Genomic DNA, 18,946 nt, shown 5'->3' with positions numbered 1-18,946 from the left:
GATCTACAACAAACTCCACACATACAGTAAATCCTATGTTGTACAGATCTACAACAAACTCCACACATACAGTAAATCCTATGCTGTACAGATCTACAATAAACTCCACACATACAGTAAATCCTATGCTGTACAGATCTACAATAAACTCCAAACATACAGTAAATCCTATGTTATACAGATCTACAATAAACTCCATACATACAGTAAATCCTATGCTGTACAGATCTACAATAAACTCCATACATACAGTAAATCCTATGCTGTACAGATCTACAATAAACTCCACACATACAGTAAATCCTATGCTGTACAGATCTACAATAAACTCCACACGTACAGTAAATCCTATGCTGTACAGATCTACAACAAACTCCATACATACAGTAAATCCTATGCGATGTTAATCTGCGGTGGGTTTATACAGCTCGTATCCAGGAAACCCCGTGTTGTACAGATCTACAGAAGGTGCTCCACAGCGCTCATTCAGGAAATGCTATGTTATACAGATCTGCAGTAACCGACGCGGTGTAATCTGATTGGCTGACAGGGCTCCCCGGATCCGGTGCGTAGCGGACGTGAACCGGAACGTTCAGTCGCACAGAGAGGGAAGATGGATGCGTTTAATAAACTCAAACAATTTGACGCTTATCCTAAAACTCTGGAGGACTTTAGGATAAAAACATGCGGCGGAGCGACAGGTGAGGGTCCTCTGAATCGCTCGCCCAGACATAGCTTAGTGGAAAGCTTCGGTTTGAATGTGCAGCTGCTGCTAACGAGGCTACCTTTGGGTTCGTGTTGGAACTCTCCGGTCCACCTTAAATACTGCAGCAGCTACAGTGGGACCGCCGGAGGCGCCAGCATGGAACTGCTGCAGCATTTAAGGTGGACCGGACAGTTCCCAAAAACAAAATCAACTTAAGGTTTCCTCAAAATGTGAATGAGTCTCGAACCGAAACCTCATCATACTCGGCCTCCAGGCGTTGCTGTCATGATTCTTACTTAATCATTTACTTCGATTTAGCTGTAGTGCTAATAATTGAGCTCATATCGAGCCACTCACCTTCATTACTGTTGACCGGTTAGCAGTAGCTGTTAGAGCAGACTTTGACTGTCAGTTTACTGACTAATTTATCATCATTATTATTATTATTATTATTATTATTATTATTATTATTTATACAGTACTGACTAAATTCGCTTCCTCTGTCAGTTACGATCATCAGTGGACTTATCATGCTGATCCTGTTCTTCTCGGAGTTACAGTACTACCTGACCAAGGAGGTGAGTCCCACTCCACACTGCTAATTACACTAATTACACTAATTACACTACTACTAATAACTATATTCTTTATTAATACGTTTAGTACAACTACAAATTATTATTATTATTATTATTATTATTATTATTATATGTTGCTAATTAACTTATTCCATCAGATCTGCATCCTAAGTAGGAAGCGCAGGATAATAACAGATGGCACAATTTATTAATTTTTTATTGAATAAATCTTTTTATTCACGTACGGCCGTCTCTGACCCCTGTAAATCGAAGAGATCAGTCAGTGATCAGAGTCAGAATACTTTAGTGATCCCAGGAGGGAAATTTCAGTTTTGACAGTTGCAACCATTCATGTAAGAATAAACACTCTATATAATATAAAATATAATATGAAACCAAATAAAAGGAAAGAAAATATGTACATGTATATAACTTATACGAATATAATCAGATGACAGTAACTGTGATAATAAATATGGAACATGCTGTATAAAGCAGCCCTGAGGTATTTTACATGCATGGAAATATTAAATGAATTACAGTTCTATTATTAAGTTCTATTATTATTGCTCATATGAACCATAGTGTCACACGCTGAGGGAGGAGTTATAGAGTTTGATGGTCACGGGTAGGACCAGACCATACTGTTATAATGGTCGTGCGTTTGGATTGTTAATGTAAAGGGATTTATTGTGGTTGCAGGTCCATCCTGAACTGTTTGTGGACACTTCGAGAGGAGACAAGCTGAAGATCAACATCGATGTTGTGTTCCCTCACATGCCGTGTGCCTGTAAGTAACTCCGCTCTGCGTTTTCTGCGTCTGTCTGTGGAGTCCACACTGTCCCACACCCTCCCACACCATCTTACACCCTCCCACACCCTCCCACACACTTTTACAGTTACTAGAAGTGTTTCAGCTTGGACATATACATGCTTTTTTTCCCCCAGGGAACAATAGTGTGATTATTGGAATCGTCCTCATATTGGGCTTTTCGTAATTGTCTGTAGGGGGTGCTAGACATTGCAGGACGCTCAGCAGAATTAGGCCATTTAAAGACCAGGTAATACTGCTGTGTCCTTCCTGTCAGGAAAGGGGAAAGGAATTGCACAGCAGTACAGTGGAATTCAACCTTTACATTGAACCCATCTGGGGCAGTGAACACACACACACACACACACACACAGAGTGAGAACAGGTGCTGACCTTTGGGAGCTGTTAAGGGTTAGGTGTTGCCCAAGAGCACGTCGGCCGTGAACGTTGATGGAAGAGGAAACGCTGTACCTTTACTCCCCAAACCTGAACTTCCAGCCCATAGCAGAGGATCGACCTGGCAGTCTTCTGTTCCCAAGCCCCCTTCTCTCACCTTTAGGCCACATTAATCAGCAGTTGTCCATTAAGTTGAATATTAAAGGTGAAGAGAAACCGCTCCCGCCTCCGGGAGACTCCGGGCTCATTGTTTTACACGGGCTGTTTTAACTGACGCGCATTTTAAAGATTTAAGGCGGCACAGAAAAGCCGGAAGCCTCCTCACCTGAACTGCACTTCTGCAAGCGGACTCGGAGCCTCTACAGCACACGATTACGACTGCTAACTGCTGACACCAGCGCCTGTTAGAACGTACTAGGCATGAAAGCAAATGCACCAAAATCTGCAATTTACCCCTCCTCATCTCTCCCTCCTGCGTACACACACACACACCTGTCCTGGGCTGTTACAGCGGGTACGCCCCTTTTTCTCTTTTTGTTAAGATAAAACTTAAAGACAAAAAATAATTATTTATAAAGGTTTCATAGAGAGGTCGAATAAATGGGCTTAGTTCTGGAGCCAATTGCTCGCTTAAAAAAAGGCCATTTCATGTTACATAACACACTGTTGTAGTTGTTTAAAAACACAGGTATGATTTATCTGATTACTCGATTAATCAATGAAAAAATGAACAAAGTACTCGATTCCAAAAGTATTTGATAGTCGCTGCCCTAATTAGACGAGGTGTCCACAACCATTTGGATATAGTGTATGATCAACACTGCCATGATTCTGTGAAATATTGATATAATACTAATATTGCATTTCATCAGTTTAAGTATTCCCGTCATTCCTGTTCCTCAGATCTGAGCATTGATGCCATGGACGTGGCCGGAGAGCAGCAGCTGGATGTGGAGCACAACCTGTTCAAACAGAGGCTGGACAAAGACGGGAAGCCGGTCAGCTCTGAGGCAGAGAAACACGGTTTGTATCAGCAGCTTAAAGATCGGTTCTGACCGAACCCTGAGTTCAGTCCAGCAGAGACTTTCCACCTCTGGCGGTCCAGTTCGCCGGACGCTCATCACATGCCTCTTAACTCGGGTGAAGTTGGATTACCATGTTTTCAGTGATAGCAGGGGAATGCCGTGGCAGGGCGCCTGGCTGCAGCTGCTACAGCGAGTGTACAGAATCAAAACCCCTTCCTGCCCAGTCCGGCCCACCACTCGGGTCCCCCCTGAACCCCCCTGAGATGTACAGATCTGTGAGGGAGATCGCTTGTCTGCTTTCTGAACCTCAGCACTGTCCGTGTTGTCTGGGTGGGTCCAAAACACAGTTCAGACCCGCCCCAAAGCAGGGGGAGTACCAGGAGCTGCTGCAGCTCGAGGAGGCCTGACTCCAGCAGTATTCCAGGCTGGATGGAGCAGTCTGACATGCTGCTGCTGAAGATGCTCCCTGAATAATTTCTACAGCGAGCTTCTCCTCCATCTCTAAGAGGAACTGAAAAATGGCACCATCCTGCTCGGTTCCCATTGGTCATCGCTCCTAATTTGCATGAAGCTAAACTCCGCTCAGTTTTGTTGTGTTGCCGACTCCGCCCACTCTGCATCACTGCCTTTTGGAATCCAAAGCATCCAAAGAATATTTTACAACAAAAAAATTTAAAGCTTTGAAGGATTGTGGGTGTTGCTATGGGAACTTATATTATTATCAATATTATCAGTAATATTTTACACATTTCAGACATTTTCCATTTTTCCCAGTTTAGTTCTGCCAGTTAACCCATGTGTTCATGGGACTTTACACACGTCTCCTCCGATACATGTGAAGCCACCTCTTTAACCGACCAACATCACTTAGGAGTACAGAGGGGAGAGAGCGCCATCTACCCACCCAATTGTGCTCTGTCAGACTCCGGCTGCTGATGGCAAAGCGGTGTTATCTACTATATTTAATTAAATTAAAAAAATATCACATTTATGCTAAAGTTTAGTGACTTATTCTCACCTCACACTCGGACTGTGTCCCAAACCACACACTCCCACACTGAACAGTATATAAACACCTTTAGAAGTGCACTAGTGAAGTGTGTGTTTTGGGACACAGCAGAACAAACCCAGCCCCCTCCTGAGTTTTAATGATTCTTCCTCAGTGAGGGGAAAAGGCTCAGCACTGTGTTTTATTATATATCAAATGATTTCAGTTATTAATAAGATTAATTATTAGTTATTAATAAGATGCACAGAAACCTTTAGTAAATATTTGATCATTTCTGTAGCGGCTGAGTGCAGTGGGTCACTTCGGGCCGTGTGTTACACTGATTTGCAGATGATCACAGGCTACACACAGCCTCGTAGTTTATAAACCTGGTCCTCTTTTCTCTGCTGGTGGAGATGATGATACATGTTTGTGTTTTCTGCACAGATTTGGGTCAAGAGGAGGGGGAGATTTTTGACCCCAGTAAGCTGGATCCTGACCGCTGTGAGAGCTGCTATGGAGCAGAGACTGAAGACCTGAAGTGAGTCCCTGTTGAAAGCTGGACCTACGCTACATGACTAGAGAATTTCATTAGAATATAAATAGTAAAGAAATTAAAGCAATTAAAAAAACCTACACATTTCTGAAGAAGCTGTCAGACATCCAGAAAGTCACATGACTCAATTCAGTTCTGAGGCTGATAGTCCCGGCCGCTTTGACTCCTGATCCCACTTTTCTGAGGATATAAAATGAGACTTTTACATCCTCAGACATGAAAATCCTCAGAAGAACATTAGTGTTACAGCACTGTGCATGTACACACAGTCAACAGTCGAAGAGTAAAGGTAAATGATAAGAAATTCCGAAGGTGCTAAATGTACATAATGTTAAATATATACAGTATAAAGTGACTGTTCCAGGGTGGGGTTACTGTGTGGAAAGCAGACGGCTGTTGAACGAATGAGTGAGCAGATCAGATCAGAGCAGATCAGATCAGAGCAGAGCAGAGCAGATCAGAGCAGAGCAGAGCAGACTGGTCGTACCTGCTTTAGGTTCTGCATGTAAGGAATGGGCAGAATGGACAGATGGAATCTAGAGGGACATACCGGCTGAATGAATGCTCTACACAGAGGTCTCCGATAACTCAGCCCTTAGTTACTGCTCAGAAATGGGAGGAAAAAATATGATTAAAAATGTGCTCTATTACGCCACCAACAGGGAGATTCATCTCTGCCATCAATCACACTTACCATGTGTTCAGGAGGAACCTGGTGAAATCCCTGTTTAATTGTTGGGAAGGTTGGTAGATTATGTTGCTATGGGAACTTGAGAAGATGACCAAAAGCAGGTTCTACTGGAACCAGTTTGAGTGTTTGAATGTCAGTGGTATGTTACCCTGTGCTCTTTCCCCTGCACATCTGTACATTACCTCTAGTGTCATTTCAACCTCTAGTGTGATAGTCTGATAGGCAGATGACCACTGACTCCTCTGATGTTTAGATGCTGTAACACCTGTGATGATGTGCGAGAGGCGTACCGGCGGCGAGGCTGGGCCTTTAAAACTCCTGACACCATCGAACAGTGCAAGAGAGAGGGGTTCAGCCAGAAGATGCAGGAGCAGAAGAACGAAGGCTGCCAAGTCTATGGCTTCCTGGAGGTCAATAAGGTACTGTAGGAGCACACTTTATATGATTTGTATTATGACTTTATTATAGGTTATATAGAGCTTATTCTAATGTTATATAGAGTTAATTACAGGTAGGCACTCTCACTGACCACTGACTGTATGTTTATTTGGGTTTATTCTAATGTTATATAGAGTTAATTACAGGTAGACACTCTCACTGACCACTGACTATGTTTATTTGGGTTTATTCTAATGTTATATAGAGTTAATTACAGGTAGACACTCTCACTGACCACTGACTTTATGTTTATTTGGGTTTATTCTAATGTTATATAGAGTTAATTACAGGTAGACACTCTCACTGACCACTGACTTTATGTTTATTTGGGTTTATTCTAATGTTATATAGAGTTAATTACAGGTAGACACTCTCACTGACCACTGACTTTATGTTTATATGGGTTTATTCTAATGTTATATAGAGTTAATTACAGGTAGACACTCTCACTGACCACTGACTGTATGTTTATATGGGTTTATTCTAATGTTATATAGAGTTAATTACAGGTAGACACTCTCACTGACCACTGACTGTATGTTTATATGGGTTTATTCTAATGTTATATAGAGTTAATTACAAGTAGACACTCTCACTGACCACTGACTGTATGTTTAAATGGGTTTATTCTAATGTTATATAGAGTTAATTACAGGTAGACACTCTCACTGACCACTGACTTTATGTTTATATGGGTTTATTCTAATGTTATATAGAGTTAATTACAGGTAGACACTGTCACTGACCACTGACTTTATGTTTATTTGGGTTTATTCTAATGTTATATAGAGTTAATTACAGGTAGACACTCTCACTGACCACTGACTTTATGTTTATTTGGGTTTATTCTAATGTTATATAGAGTTAATTACAGGTAGACACTCTCACTGACCACTGACTGTATGTTTATATGGGTTTATTCTAATGTTATATAGAGTTAATTACAGGTAGACACTCTCACTGACCACTGACTTTATGTTTATTTGGGTTTATTCTAATGTTATATAGAGTTAATTACAGGTAGACACTCTCACTGACCACTGACTTTATGTTTATTTGGGTTTATTCTAATGTTATATATAGTTAATTACAGGTAGACACTCTCACTGACCACTGACTTTATGTTTATTTGGGTTTATTCTAATGTTATGTAGAGTTAATTACAGGTAGACACTCTCACTGACCACTGACTTTATGTTTATTTGGGTTTATTCTAATGTTATATAGAGTTAATTACAGGTAAGGCGTTTGCTCAGATCTATGTAGAGTATATAGAGCTGGGAGCTTCTCACACTCCGGTTTATGGTCTCAGTAGTTTACCCCGGTTCTGTCTGTAGGTGGCAGGTAATTTCCACTTTGCCCCTGGGAAGAGCTTTCAGCAGTCTCATGTACACGGTGAGTATCAGAGCAGCTTTGCTGTCGTTTCAGGACCGATTATATCCTCTGGTCTGTGGCAGAACACTGATTAAGAGTCTCTACACAACAAAATAGTCCAATATTCACAAACTAGACTAGGAAGGAATCGAAGCCGAGGGTTCAGGGGTTGTGCTCCAGACCAGAGGATGTGTAAGTTCTTTGCATGCAGTGACCTGATTTCAGTGGATCCGTGTAGCTGGAATAGGAGACGGTAAGTCGTGTGATGGGTCATTCAGAGCATCCGTTGTTTGTCCGTGGCTCTCATTTCACGGATGAGTGAAGAACGCATGTGCATGCAGTCTCCTCCATTTCTTGCTGTTTCTGTCTCTCTCTCTCTGCTGCTGGACTCCTCTTACTGTAGACTGAGCTTAAAGGATCAAGGTTGATCTCAGACCCCAAGTTCGGTCGATCATCTCAGACGTGTTCTGATGGGTTTCTGACGTGAGCTCCTTTAGTCTACAGGAGATGCTAGGCTAACAAACACTGGACTGTCACCAGTCTCCTCTCCATATACACACACCCTCAACACACACTCGTTTATTTACACACTCAAGCTACATCCTCCTCCTCATCACATCCCGCTCTGTAGAGCTGCTCCTCTCTCAGACCGGAGCGCAGTGGGCGGAGTGATACACACACGGTGCTGAGGTGAAGGTGGTTCCGGTTCCTCCAGCGTTCCTCAGCTCTGTGGTTCTGGTTCTGTTTGGGTTTCTAGACTAAAGTAAGTCTCACCGTCTCCTAAACCTCATCCATCTACCAGCTGATGAAGATCTGGAGGAGCTCTGAAAGAGGCGCTGGGAGATGGGCGGGGTTGAGGCCGTGTTCACAGAGAGGAGTAAAGTGGTAACCGTCTGAGTCCAGTGTTTATTGATCCAGATCCTGTAGTAAACTAAAGAAACTCACATCAGATACCGAACACGTCTGAGCTGATCAACTGAATCTGGGTCAGAGCTGCATCATGGGAGTTTGATTTTCACTGAACTGCTGCTTTAAGGCTATCGGACCAATTAAATCGTTATTTAGGACAATCAGAAGTGGCATGCGGACAGTGCTGGGCAATATTGATGATACAATTTAATTTCAGTATGTTTGGAATATGTAGCAGCTGATATTTGCATTTATTGTTAATAAAGCTTAGTGTTGTTAATGCTAGTGAGCCCGTGCTTATTATATAGAACAATATAAAATAAGACGTTCTTTAAACAGTAAATCTATGAGTGAATAAATTAGTTGTAGGAAAATTGATTATTTATAGATCCAGTATCTGTTTATTGCTTCCTTGATGACCGTAAATTAGAGCTAGTCTGATTGGGTAAGCCTGAGGAATCCCACAAGCCGTTACACCCTTAACTAACATGCTGGCAGTTTAACCCAAAGGCAGAATGTAATGTGTTTTAATGATGTGGGAAAATCGTGAACAGCTAAAAAATTATTTTCCTCTTTTCTTGAGTAACAAGGTATCTACATAACACAGACTTGCAGTCATGTGCAAAAGAATTCACCCAATCAAACTCCATGAGCTGCTGATTTTCAAAGTGGATATAAATCCTCTACAGGAAACACGTTTAAATATGACCTTTTCCTGCACACTTTAGACACCGTTTCAGTATTTATCCACTGAATTGAACATATTTTTCAGGATTTGATGAATCTGTTATTCAGTAAATAAACAGTAGGTGTGTATTTGAATGTACAGAAGTGCGTCTCTGTGGAAGATCTGCTACACATGGAGTCTGGTCAGGGCTGCGCTAGCTTTTACATATGACTGTATCTTTACCAAGTCTTACTGTAGACTCCTGCACTGAGTAGTAAACGATGCTTTAGGATGGAGCATGTCTAAATAATAATGTCTACTACAGAAAAAAGAGATGACGAGCCCCTTCACAGCCAACAAACAAACTAATGATCAAATTTGGCCAATTAAGCATCACGGCCTTTTCTTCATCAGCGCAGTAACTTTACAGCACCAGGGATTTCATTTCTTAAACGAGAAAAATTGAAGCCATGTGGTGACTCTTTTCTCTTCTTTCTGCAGTGCATGCTGTGGAAAGTAAGTCAATCTTTTAAATTCAATCTTACAAATTCAATTAAATGCTTATTTCCATTAAGAGCTTAGCGTAATGGATTTACCTCGTTACCAATTGAGCACAGTAGCCTGTATCTCTACGTATTCCTGACGAGTTTATCCTAAGCCAGTAATTTGATGTGATTTCTCTGCCTCTTAATCACTATGCTGTGCTTTTACTTCCACACTTAACCCTGTAGACTAATCAGAATCCAGTAATGTGCAGCACCATATTAATGCTCTGAATTATCCCCCACCCCCAGTTCACGACTTGCAGAGCTTCGGACTGGACAACGTAAGTGTGACCTCTGTGTTTACTGATTGGCAGTGTTCTTTATACTGACTTGAATTAACGAAACGTCTTGTGTTCTCAGATAAACATGACCCATCTGATTAAACACCTCTCATTTGGGAAAGACTACCCTGGAATCGTGAACCCTCTGGACGGCACGAATGTTGCAGCACCTCAAGGTAGGGCACGTCTCTCATTATTAATATTAATAATAATAAAAAAAGGATTCTGGAGAAGGTTCAGAAATGCTGGGATTTCACAAGATTGACAAAAAAGATTAAGTTTGTGGCAATCACCTATTTAATGTAGAAATTTGGTTTTCTATTGCATATTACTGCTAGCCTCCTCCTGTCTGTTCTGAATGTGCTGGTTTAGAACCACAGGTAAAATAAGAGCATTTCCACCATAGTTTAGTATAATCAGTCGTACTTTAAGAGTAAAGGTGTGGTTTTGGCTGCGGTAGAAAATAAAAGCTGCTGAGCGCAGTCAGAGCTCCGGAACCATAGATATTAAATTCTCATTTTACCCGAAATCATGCGGGGTAGTGGGTCCACAGGACTAGAGTTAAAAAGCAATGACTTAAATCAACCAAACATGTCATTTAATCAGGGGTGCACAAACCTAGTACAAACACTGAGACTTCTTCCACTCCTTTCATTTCCTCAGCCAATCACAAGCAGTAAATCAGGAACTGCAAGTTAGTAGTGACTACCTGTTGTACAATTACCTCTCACTCATTCAGAAGCATCACTTTATTAACATTTACGTGTTGCTTTAAGCTCTTCTAAAGGGCTTCTGGAATGATCACAGTGGGGCTCATACCACAGCCCTGTATTATTCTGGATTACTTATTTCTAACCACTTCTTTGAGCTCAGTTTTTTTGTTTTTTTATTGACATATCCTCTGACAATTCTGCTTAAGGTGGCATTGTGACATATAGATGAAAAATCGTCTCAATAAAGTCCCAATAAGTGATAAGTGCAATCTGTAGTAGCCTCAGCAGCGAATGCCCATCCCAATGGCCATGAAGGTGCCGAATGTGCCGCCGCTCTGCACCATGGTCTTCCCCACTCCGCCCATTAGCTCTCGGCCTCTCAGCCCAATTCTGCATAGAAACAATAAGAGAATACATCATCAATATACAAACAGAACGGACATGCAAGCGCTCCTAACTCCCTTTACTGCAGTAACAGCCTCTACTCGCTCTCGGAACATTGCTGGGAGGAGGATTTGATTGCATTCAGCCCTGAGAGCGAGAGCATGAGTAAGGTCAGGGTCTGAGGTTGGATGATTAATTCTGACACTCCAACTCATCCCAAAAGTACTGGATGTAGCTCCACCATCATTCCAGAGATGGTGCACTTTAGTTCCATTCTCTTATTAATTCTAGCACATGAACAGGTGTCTGATGTAAACAGAATTAAGAAAAAGGGAGCTTTCATACCTGAGACAGGAGAACGATCCGAACATTGCCCCTGCAGCCATCCCCACTGCAAAGCCCATCATGAAGCCCATCTTGACTCGGTCATAGCAGCTTGGCTGGGCTTGCCCGTACGGTCCTACGGCTACTGGCATCTGCAAACGGTAGAAGAATCTCTCAGGGTGATCACAGCATCAGTGCTGAACTCTGCTAGTCTAGGCTGGTTACCGAGAGCCACAGTTCCTGCAGCTTTTTAAGGAGCTCTTTCACGTGGTTGACCTGGGGCTGCTGAGCATCACTGTATGCACTTCTGCCACAGGATCGGCTGATCAGATAACTGCAGGAAGGAGTAGGTGCAAAGGTGTGCCTTACTAATAAAGGTATCGAACCCACAACCCTGTCACAACCTCTGACCGCTGAGCAGCACTGCCCATATAATACTAGCACTTGTATTCACCGGCTGAACCCAAAGTATACATGATCTATAAAAAGTCAATAATAAACACACGGTAATGTTGGCTTATGTCATTCAGGGGGATTTCAATATGATGCAAGGTCAAATTTGGGTCATACAGGCCTGAACAGACCAGATAGGCTGGGACTGGACAGTCGTAGCATTATAAAAGTCTTGGGAAACCATGGATTCTGTGCACTTTCTAATCGATTCTGTTGCTTATTAAGATAGTTAAGGCCTCAATAAATTGAAACGTGTCATTTAGACAGTGTCCGCATGCACACAGGTTCGAATAAAGCTGAAATAATACAAATGCTGGTTTCGTGTTGGAACTCTCCGGTCCACCTTAAATACTGCAGCAGTTACAGTAGGAGCGCCTGTGGCGCCAGCATGGAACTGCTGCAGTATTTAAGGTGGACCGGACAGTTCCAGTAGAAAGCCAACAACAAACGTAGTCTTTCGTCTCAGTAATCTCGCTCTTTTACACAGATAACCAGATATCGTTCGTATAGTTAAATAAACCCTTAAATATGACCTCATCTCTCCTTTAAGACTCTTAACGAGCCCGCTGATCGAGCCTGGCTTCGTTAGCTAGCTAGCATGTCCGCTAAATGTGGCCTTGAAGGCAGTCCACAGCACAGCGCCTCCGTCTGCGTAAAACCTCCACAGCTGCGTGCGCCTCAGCTCTACATACCGTTCCCAAGTACGCGATACGAGTGTTTTCCAGGAGAGTGTGGGGGTTTCGGACACAGAGCTGGATGTAATGTGTTAATATTAGCCAGCAGTGTGAGCGCTTCACCAGGACGCCATTACTTTAAAGAGACGGAGAGGACGGAGAGTGGAGGCTGTGTAGGTGCGGCCGCCCCCTGCAGGTACACCCCCGAACCGCATGACCCAGCAGTGTGAGGGACCCCCTGCTCTCCTGCTCAGAGGTTACAAATGCAGCAGGAAATCTTTGATGCTGGGCTTAATTCACATAATAAACACGTGAAAAGAAAATAACGCATTGTGAATCATCATGAGTAAAAATATTTTTTTTGATTATACTAAATATTGATTAGTTTAATATTAATTGATCTAAATACATGATTATGAAGAAAAAGGTTCTACTTTTGCACGGTTAAACATGTGCCAGTTCAAATTGACACAGTATCATTATTGCTGTTCCTTACAGTTGAACACAACAAGAAGATGATCAGAATCAGAAATATTTTATTGACTCCAGAAGGGAAATTGCTGTTGTTACAGTTGCAACCATTTGTGTAAGGAATAAACACTCTATAAAATAAAATAGTAAACAAAAAGAGAAAAAATTAAATATGTACATAAATATATGTATATAAATAAAAAATGATATGAATATAATGCAATACTACTACAACTAATACTAATACTAATAATGTACACATTATCAAGATGGGGTTAGTATGGTACTTATATAATAACAGTAATATTACTGGATATTGCTGATGCAGTAATGATTTAATAACAATAATTATCAGGGTGAGAGTACAGTATGAATTTAATAATAATTCTAATATAATAATAATGATATTATACTTCATAGTCAGAAATGTCAGAAGTATGTTAATTGAAACTAATATAAATTAAGAAAACTGACGCTTTAATATTTTAAAAGTTTTCTCTGTATTTGATATTTGAGTCATGTGTTTTATATGGTGTACAATCCAAATCAGGAAAAATCACCTTAATGTTTATTTTTTTAAGCTCTGTCAGTGTATTATTTTGATTTGGGCAGATCTGTTGCAGTTTAAAAATTTTTAAGGGTAAATAGTTTTCATAATATTTATAGATAAGATTCCTAACTCTACATTCTCCAATCAGCGAACCAGGATTCACCTGTAAGAGCAGCCCTGCAGTGTGTGTGTGTGTGTGTGTGTGTGTGTGTGTGTGTGTGTGTGTGTGTGTGTGTGTGTTGTTAAACTCCTGCTAACCCTAACTCTAGCATTCAGTTCTGTGTGTTTCTCTGTGTTTCAGCGTCTATGATGTACCAGTACTTTGTGAAAATTGTACCGACGATTTACGTTAAAGGAGACGGGGAGGTGAGTGTACTGAACTGCTGTATAAGCAGCCAGTAGATTCGTTTCCTCAGAGGAATCTGTGAGTGTAAAAGAGTAAAAGATTAAACACGAGAATTTCAGTCTTTTCATTAACGTACATTCAGACGCACAGGAGAGACATGAGGAGACGGAGGTGTTTACCGTGTTTAGGTGCTTTAATATTCAGTACCCGTGCTCCAGTAAACGTACCTGTACTAATCCTGCACTGATACTTGGAGATAAGGGGTTATAGCAGAATCACCTCTAAATCAGCAGATAGTTGCTTATAAACTATCATCAGTATCAGACAGTGATTAGATGTCTACAGGTCTCGACCCTCCTTTAAATGTGCAGAGATCTTCAGGAGCCCTCAGGTCAAAGATTAGGGTCGTAGTGGGAAAAGGCTGCGCTCTGGACAGCCGGGACGTCCAGCGAGTTCAGATCACAGAGGTTCTGTGGAGGAAGCCCATAAGGCCTTTATCTAGGGCTGGGCCGGACCTCAGAGTTGGTTGTGTGATAAGTGTCTGACCTCGTTAGGCTTAGTCATCACAGCTGTGTACTGAACCCCAGCACTGAACCCTGAGGGTCTACTGTGATTATGACCATGCAGGACGAGTTGCTGCCCCTAAATCGTCTGGATCAACATCTCTGATCTGTATAATGATTTAAATTGCAGGAAGGTCGTGTGTGTTTACAGTCCGTTTGCTTCTTAGGTGGTGAAAACAAACCAGTTCTCTGTGACCAGACATGAAAAAGTGGCCAACGGACTGATCGGAGATCAGGGTCTGCCTGGTGTGTTTGTGCTGTATGAGCTGTCTCCCATGATGGTCAAATTCACAGAGAAGCAGCGGTACGTGTGTTCGGCTTCTTACACTGGACTTTATTGTTGTGCGTCAGGACATAATAACAGAGCGCCCCCTGCTGTTTGTGAGCAGAGGATGCTGATAGTTGATTGTTATAAAAATTAAAATAATAAATAAAATATTGTGACACTGACCACCTGCGTGTTCATGAAACAGAGGTTAATCAGGCCTGTTTATTTGTGCAGTTTGACTAAAAATTTGTTTGAGGTTTTGTGAATATTATTTTTTAATATTATTTTTTTTGCGCTGCAAATAAGATAATCCTTAAGATAAGATAATCCTTTATTAGTCCCACAGTGGGGAAATTCTCACTTACACTATACAGATGCACTTATCTCTGCATGTCAGATTATCATATCTAATAAAAATGTCACAAAGTATGATACTCTAATGTTTATGGCATTTCGCCCAGCTGAAGGTGATCCATATTGCAGGATATACAGCATGTTTTAGTTGTTTTAATGTTCTACTTTTATTGTTAAAATATCTGTTGATATCTTAATGTAATAGTTTAATGAAATAACCTTCCTTTATCATCCATTATCTCTCTAAATTATCTTTCAAAAAATGTTCCTCTGATTAAATTATTGCAGGTTGGTCATGTTCTGCATGCAGCCAGCAGGTGGCGCAGTTCTCCACTTTCTTCTCCTTTGCTACTGTGTCCTTCTTTTAATATAAACTGAATTAGTATTAATTATGTAATAAGGGGAGGGGGGTCAGGCAGTGTAAGTAATTATTTAATGTGAATGTTTGCAGGACAGAACTCTGACTGACCGCTTTCTGTTCCTTCTCCCAGGTCATTCACTCACTTTCTGACGGGAGTGTGTGCTATTATAGGTGGTGTTTTCACAGGTGAGCCATGTCTGATCTCTCAGCCGCTGCACTGAATGAGTTACAGTTGATACAGTTTATGAGTAAAGTTAGTGTCGAATTGTAGTTCAAGTGTTTTAAAATATTTAAACATTTGTTGATTGACTGTCAGTAAAATCATGTTTTATTATTATTAATATTATTAATATTATTATTATACTAACTATATAGTGGGTGGATCTCTATTATTGTTGTATTTGCTCTGCCCCACAGTCCGCACTCTTTACTGAGTTTCTCTCTCTCTTGTAGTTGCTGGACTCATCGATTCTTTAATATACCACTCAGCGAGAGCCATACAGAAGAAGATTGAGCTGGGAAAAGCCTCCTAGCGACGCCATGTTTACTACCATGAACATTTGCGGTGCATTACAGTCTGCAGGAAGCCTGTATCTGTTCAAAGGGAAGACGCCCAGCTGCGTGTGTGTGTGTGTGTGTGTGTGTGTGTGTGTGTGTGTGTGTGTGTGTGTGTGTGTGTGTGTGTGTGTGTGCGGCCACAGAGCAGCCTCCCTCCACTGGACTCGGACAGGTACCTCAGCAGGGCTGACTGGCTAACTGGATCCCATAAACACCTGGATGCTGCAGAGGCTGACTGGTCAGAGTGAGACACTGATGAAGACGCTGCTCGTTTCCCTGAGCTGAGGGGAACCGCTTTCCTGTTCCTGCTTCTCAGGGGTCCTCAGACTCCACACTCTACTGTTCTGTCCATTCACACACACCTAAAGATCCGTCCAAAGCCCTGGATCAGATCAGGTGTGTGATCAGTTGGAGTAGAGCAGTAGTGTGCCTGACTGAGGGTCTTCAGGGAGCCGGACTGATAACGGACCTGTTTTCCTCAGTTCCTCAGTGAGTCTCAGGATGTGGTAATCTGGGAAAACCTGCCTGACATAAACCTGAGCGTGTGATAGTAACTGTAGATCTGGCAAAAATGAACAGTGGACTTCATAAGACATCAGTTTTTCTACACAACACACTTTAAACAGGGGTGCACAAACTGTACGGCAGAGCCGCGCCACTGAGGGCTGGACAATATGCTAAATATATTAGATCATGATATGTTTATCATACACTACATTCATCACAATGTTTTGACATTCAGACAAAAGAGTGTATCTAACAGTACACCAAGAAGATCCTCAGCATACTGCTTCAGTCCCTGTTCACTACACCCTACATCAGACAGCACTAATTACACTCTGTAATGAAACGGGCAGATCTGAGGGACTAATGACCTCCATGATCCGCTCAGAAAAGCCCAACCGTTTGTCATGATAACAAAACTCACATAACAAAACACGGTCATATTGCCCACCTCGAGCTTCAGTGAGAAGTGGAATATTTGAGGTTTTAGAATAAATTTCATATTTGATGAACAAATGAACACATTTCCATTTTTGGCGGTGTGTTTCTCATTTCACCATATTGCATCTTTACATGATCAGATTTGCTAAAATATTGATCAAAATATGCTAAATTTGTTAATTTTTTTTTGTTTACGTTTTTCAGTTTGCTCTCTGACTGTTGGAGTTGACTGAGACACACACACACACACAGTCGTATTTGTGCACTCCTGGTTGAATGCTGTGTTGATGTGTAAAGTGTTGTGAGTGTAAATAAGTGAATAAATCCTCCACAGGAGATGGAAATATCATTAGACACAGTGTTATTCATTTAACTGAGTTTCACAGATTATTAATAATGAAATAGACCATATTTAATGTGTGGTTACTTCTGCCGGCTGTGTGTGAAATGTAGAAGCGTCTCTGTCGAGGATCTGACTTATTTACTCTCACAACTAATCCAGAGTTTATTCACCTTTACTGCTCCAACAGCCTTGACTCCGCTGGGCATCGGGCACGGTGACCTTAAGGGTTGTCCACAAACTTTTGGACATTGTATTCGACTGCAGTTTTGTGTCAGGTGCAGGGTGTATTTATGCAGAGCTACAGGGTGGTGCTGATCTAGAGCCAGATGCAGCTCCGTGTCGCAGTGATGCTCTTCTGCAGACAGTGAAGCTGATCACCCTGCAGGTCCGAGCAGGGAGGCTGAGTAAGAGCACAGGCCGAGCGCAGAGTCGGCACAGCTGTACAGGTATCAGAGTTCCTCTGTAATCGCACCTTCTCTAAATTCAGGGGCTGGGTTTCTGTAAACAAGAGTGTGTGTGTGTGTGTGTGTGTGTGTGTGCGCGTGCGCCAGGGTGTTGGTGTGAGTGTGTGTTCTGTCGTGCTGTGGATGGCCTGTCCTGTGCTTGGGGAGAGATGTATTTATATTTTGATTGTCTCTGGCGGTTTTTAAATTGACAAATAAATGTAACACTGTACCCGTCTGCCCCTCCTTCAGCCCCGCCCCCTCATTCAGCCCTGCCCCATCCTTCAGCTCCACCCCCTCCTTCACCCACAGAGCACAGGAGAATTCCACCTAATTTTAATCACACCAAAATTCTCTGCAGAGTTAAACAGTTCGGATGAACAGACTCCCTCAGAGTGGGGGTTTGGTGGGTTTAGTGTGAAATGCTCGGTTCTAGATAAGCTCCCCCAGTCAGAGCTGGAGTTCTACAGTGGAGGTTCTAGATAAGCTCCCCCAGTCAGAGCTGTGGTTCTACAGTGGAGGTGAAGGGAAACAGAAGTCTGAAGCTCTAATAAAAGCTCCTCACAGAAAGTTCTTCACCTAATGGTGATGAAGACGCTGCCTGATGCCTGAGACACTGTTCCTCCATGGTGGAGAGGTGGAGGAGCTGACAGTGTCTGTGTTTTACTGGTTTTAAAACATTTAAAATAAACTATTATCTTTCATATTTTTAATGTATAAACTTAAGTCATTCTATTGTATCAGCTTTATAAATTCACACCAGTTTACCAGTCTTAACAAAGCAGTCCTTTTAAAAGTCATTTAAAAGTTTATAAACATTATGAATGTATGTGTGAGTATACACACAGACTCACTAGTGTAATAGTTGTTATTGTGGATTATACCTTTATTATATTAATTATTGTCAGTGATGCTTTAATGATTGATTATAAAAATACAGATTTCCCCAATTCTACAGAGCTCAGCTCTGCAGTGAGGAGCAGTGTTTCCAGACATTGCGGAGATGAGGGTATCTAACACAGAGGTTGTGTGTTAGACACACACACACATTCGTGGCCTCAGGACGGAGCCGTGGAGAGTGGAATGCTGCTCCGCCGGCAGGAATACCCAGATCCGTGTGACTGAACCACTGACCTTCTAGTCTTCATTTCTCACTGTGGAGTACAAAGAGCGGTCTGTTAGAAACTCCAGTGCTCATTAGCCTGCAGGGGCAGCTGTTCACCACCAGGGG

The 18,946-nt window shown here is 41.9% G+C and overlaps 2 protein-coding genes across 3 annotated transcripts; one reads left to right on the top strand and one right to left on the bottom strand.

Annotated features, from left to right (window-relative positions):
* Positions 1 to 578: 578 nt before the first annotated feature.
* On the top strand, positions 579 to 18,158 carry ergic3 (ERGIC and golgi 3). Of its 2 annotated transcripts, XM_072684957.1 has the most exons (14): positions 579 to 701; positions 1,214 to 1,284; positions 1,987 to 2,074; positions 3,395 to 3,514; positions 4,952 to 5,045; positions 6,005 to 6,170; positions 7,527 to 7,584; positions 9,641 to 9,655; positions 9,934 to 9,965; positions 10,045 to 10,141; positions 13,836 to 13,900; positions 14,611 to 14,747; positions 15,557 to 15,612; positions 15,880 to 18,158. In XM_072684957.1, the coding sequence occupies exons 1-14, from the start codon at positions 614 to 616 to the stop codon at positions 15,957 to 15,959; spliced, it is 1,167 nt and encodes a 388-aa protein (XP_072541058.1). In that variant the 5' UTR covers positions 579 to 613; the 3' UTR covers positions 15,960 to 18,158. The 2 variants fall into 2 exon arrangements, with proteins under 2 accessions (XP_072541058.1, XP_072541059.1); XM_072684958.1 differs by lacking the exon at positions 9,641 to 9,655.
* Positions 10,240 to 12,682, bottom strand: romo1 (reactive oxygen species modulator 1). The gene is made up of 3 exons (XM_072684959.1): positions 12,532 to 12,682; positions 11,408 to 11,538; positions 10,240 to 11,068 (listed from the first exon to the last, which is right to left on the bottom strand). Exons 2-3 carry the CDS (start codon positions 11,536 to 11,538, stop codon positions 10,960 to 10,962), a joined length of 240 nt encoding a protein of 79 aa, XP_072541060.1. The 5' UTR covers positions 12,532 to 12,682; the 3' UTR covers positions 10,240 to 10,959.
* Positions 18,159 to 18,946: the final 788 nt, after the last annotated feature.

This window comes from Salminus brasiliensis, chromosome 7, assembly GCF_030463535.1.
Source record: "Salminus brasiliensis chromosome 7, fSalBra1.hap2, whole genome shotgun sequence".
In the NCBI taxonomy this organism is placed as follows: domain Eukaryota; kingdom Metazoa; phylum Chordata; class Actinopteri; order Characiformes; family Bryconidae; genus Salminus; species Salminus brasiliensis.
The sequence above is the reverse complement of the archived record's forward strand: the minus strand, read 5'-3'. Positions and strand labels throughout refer to the sequence as shown.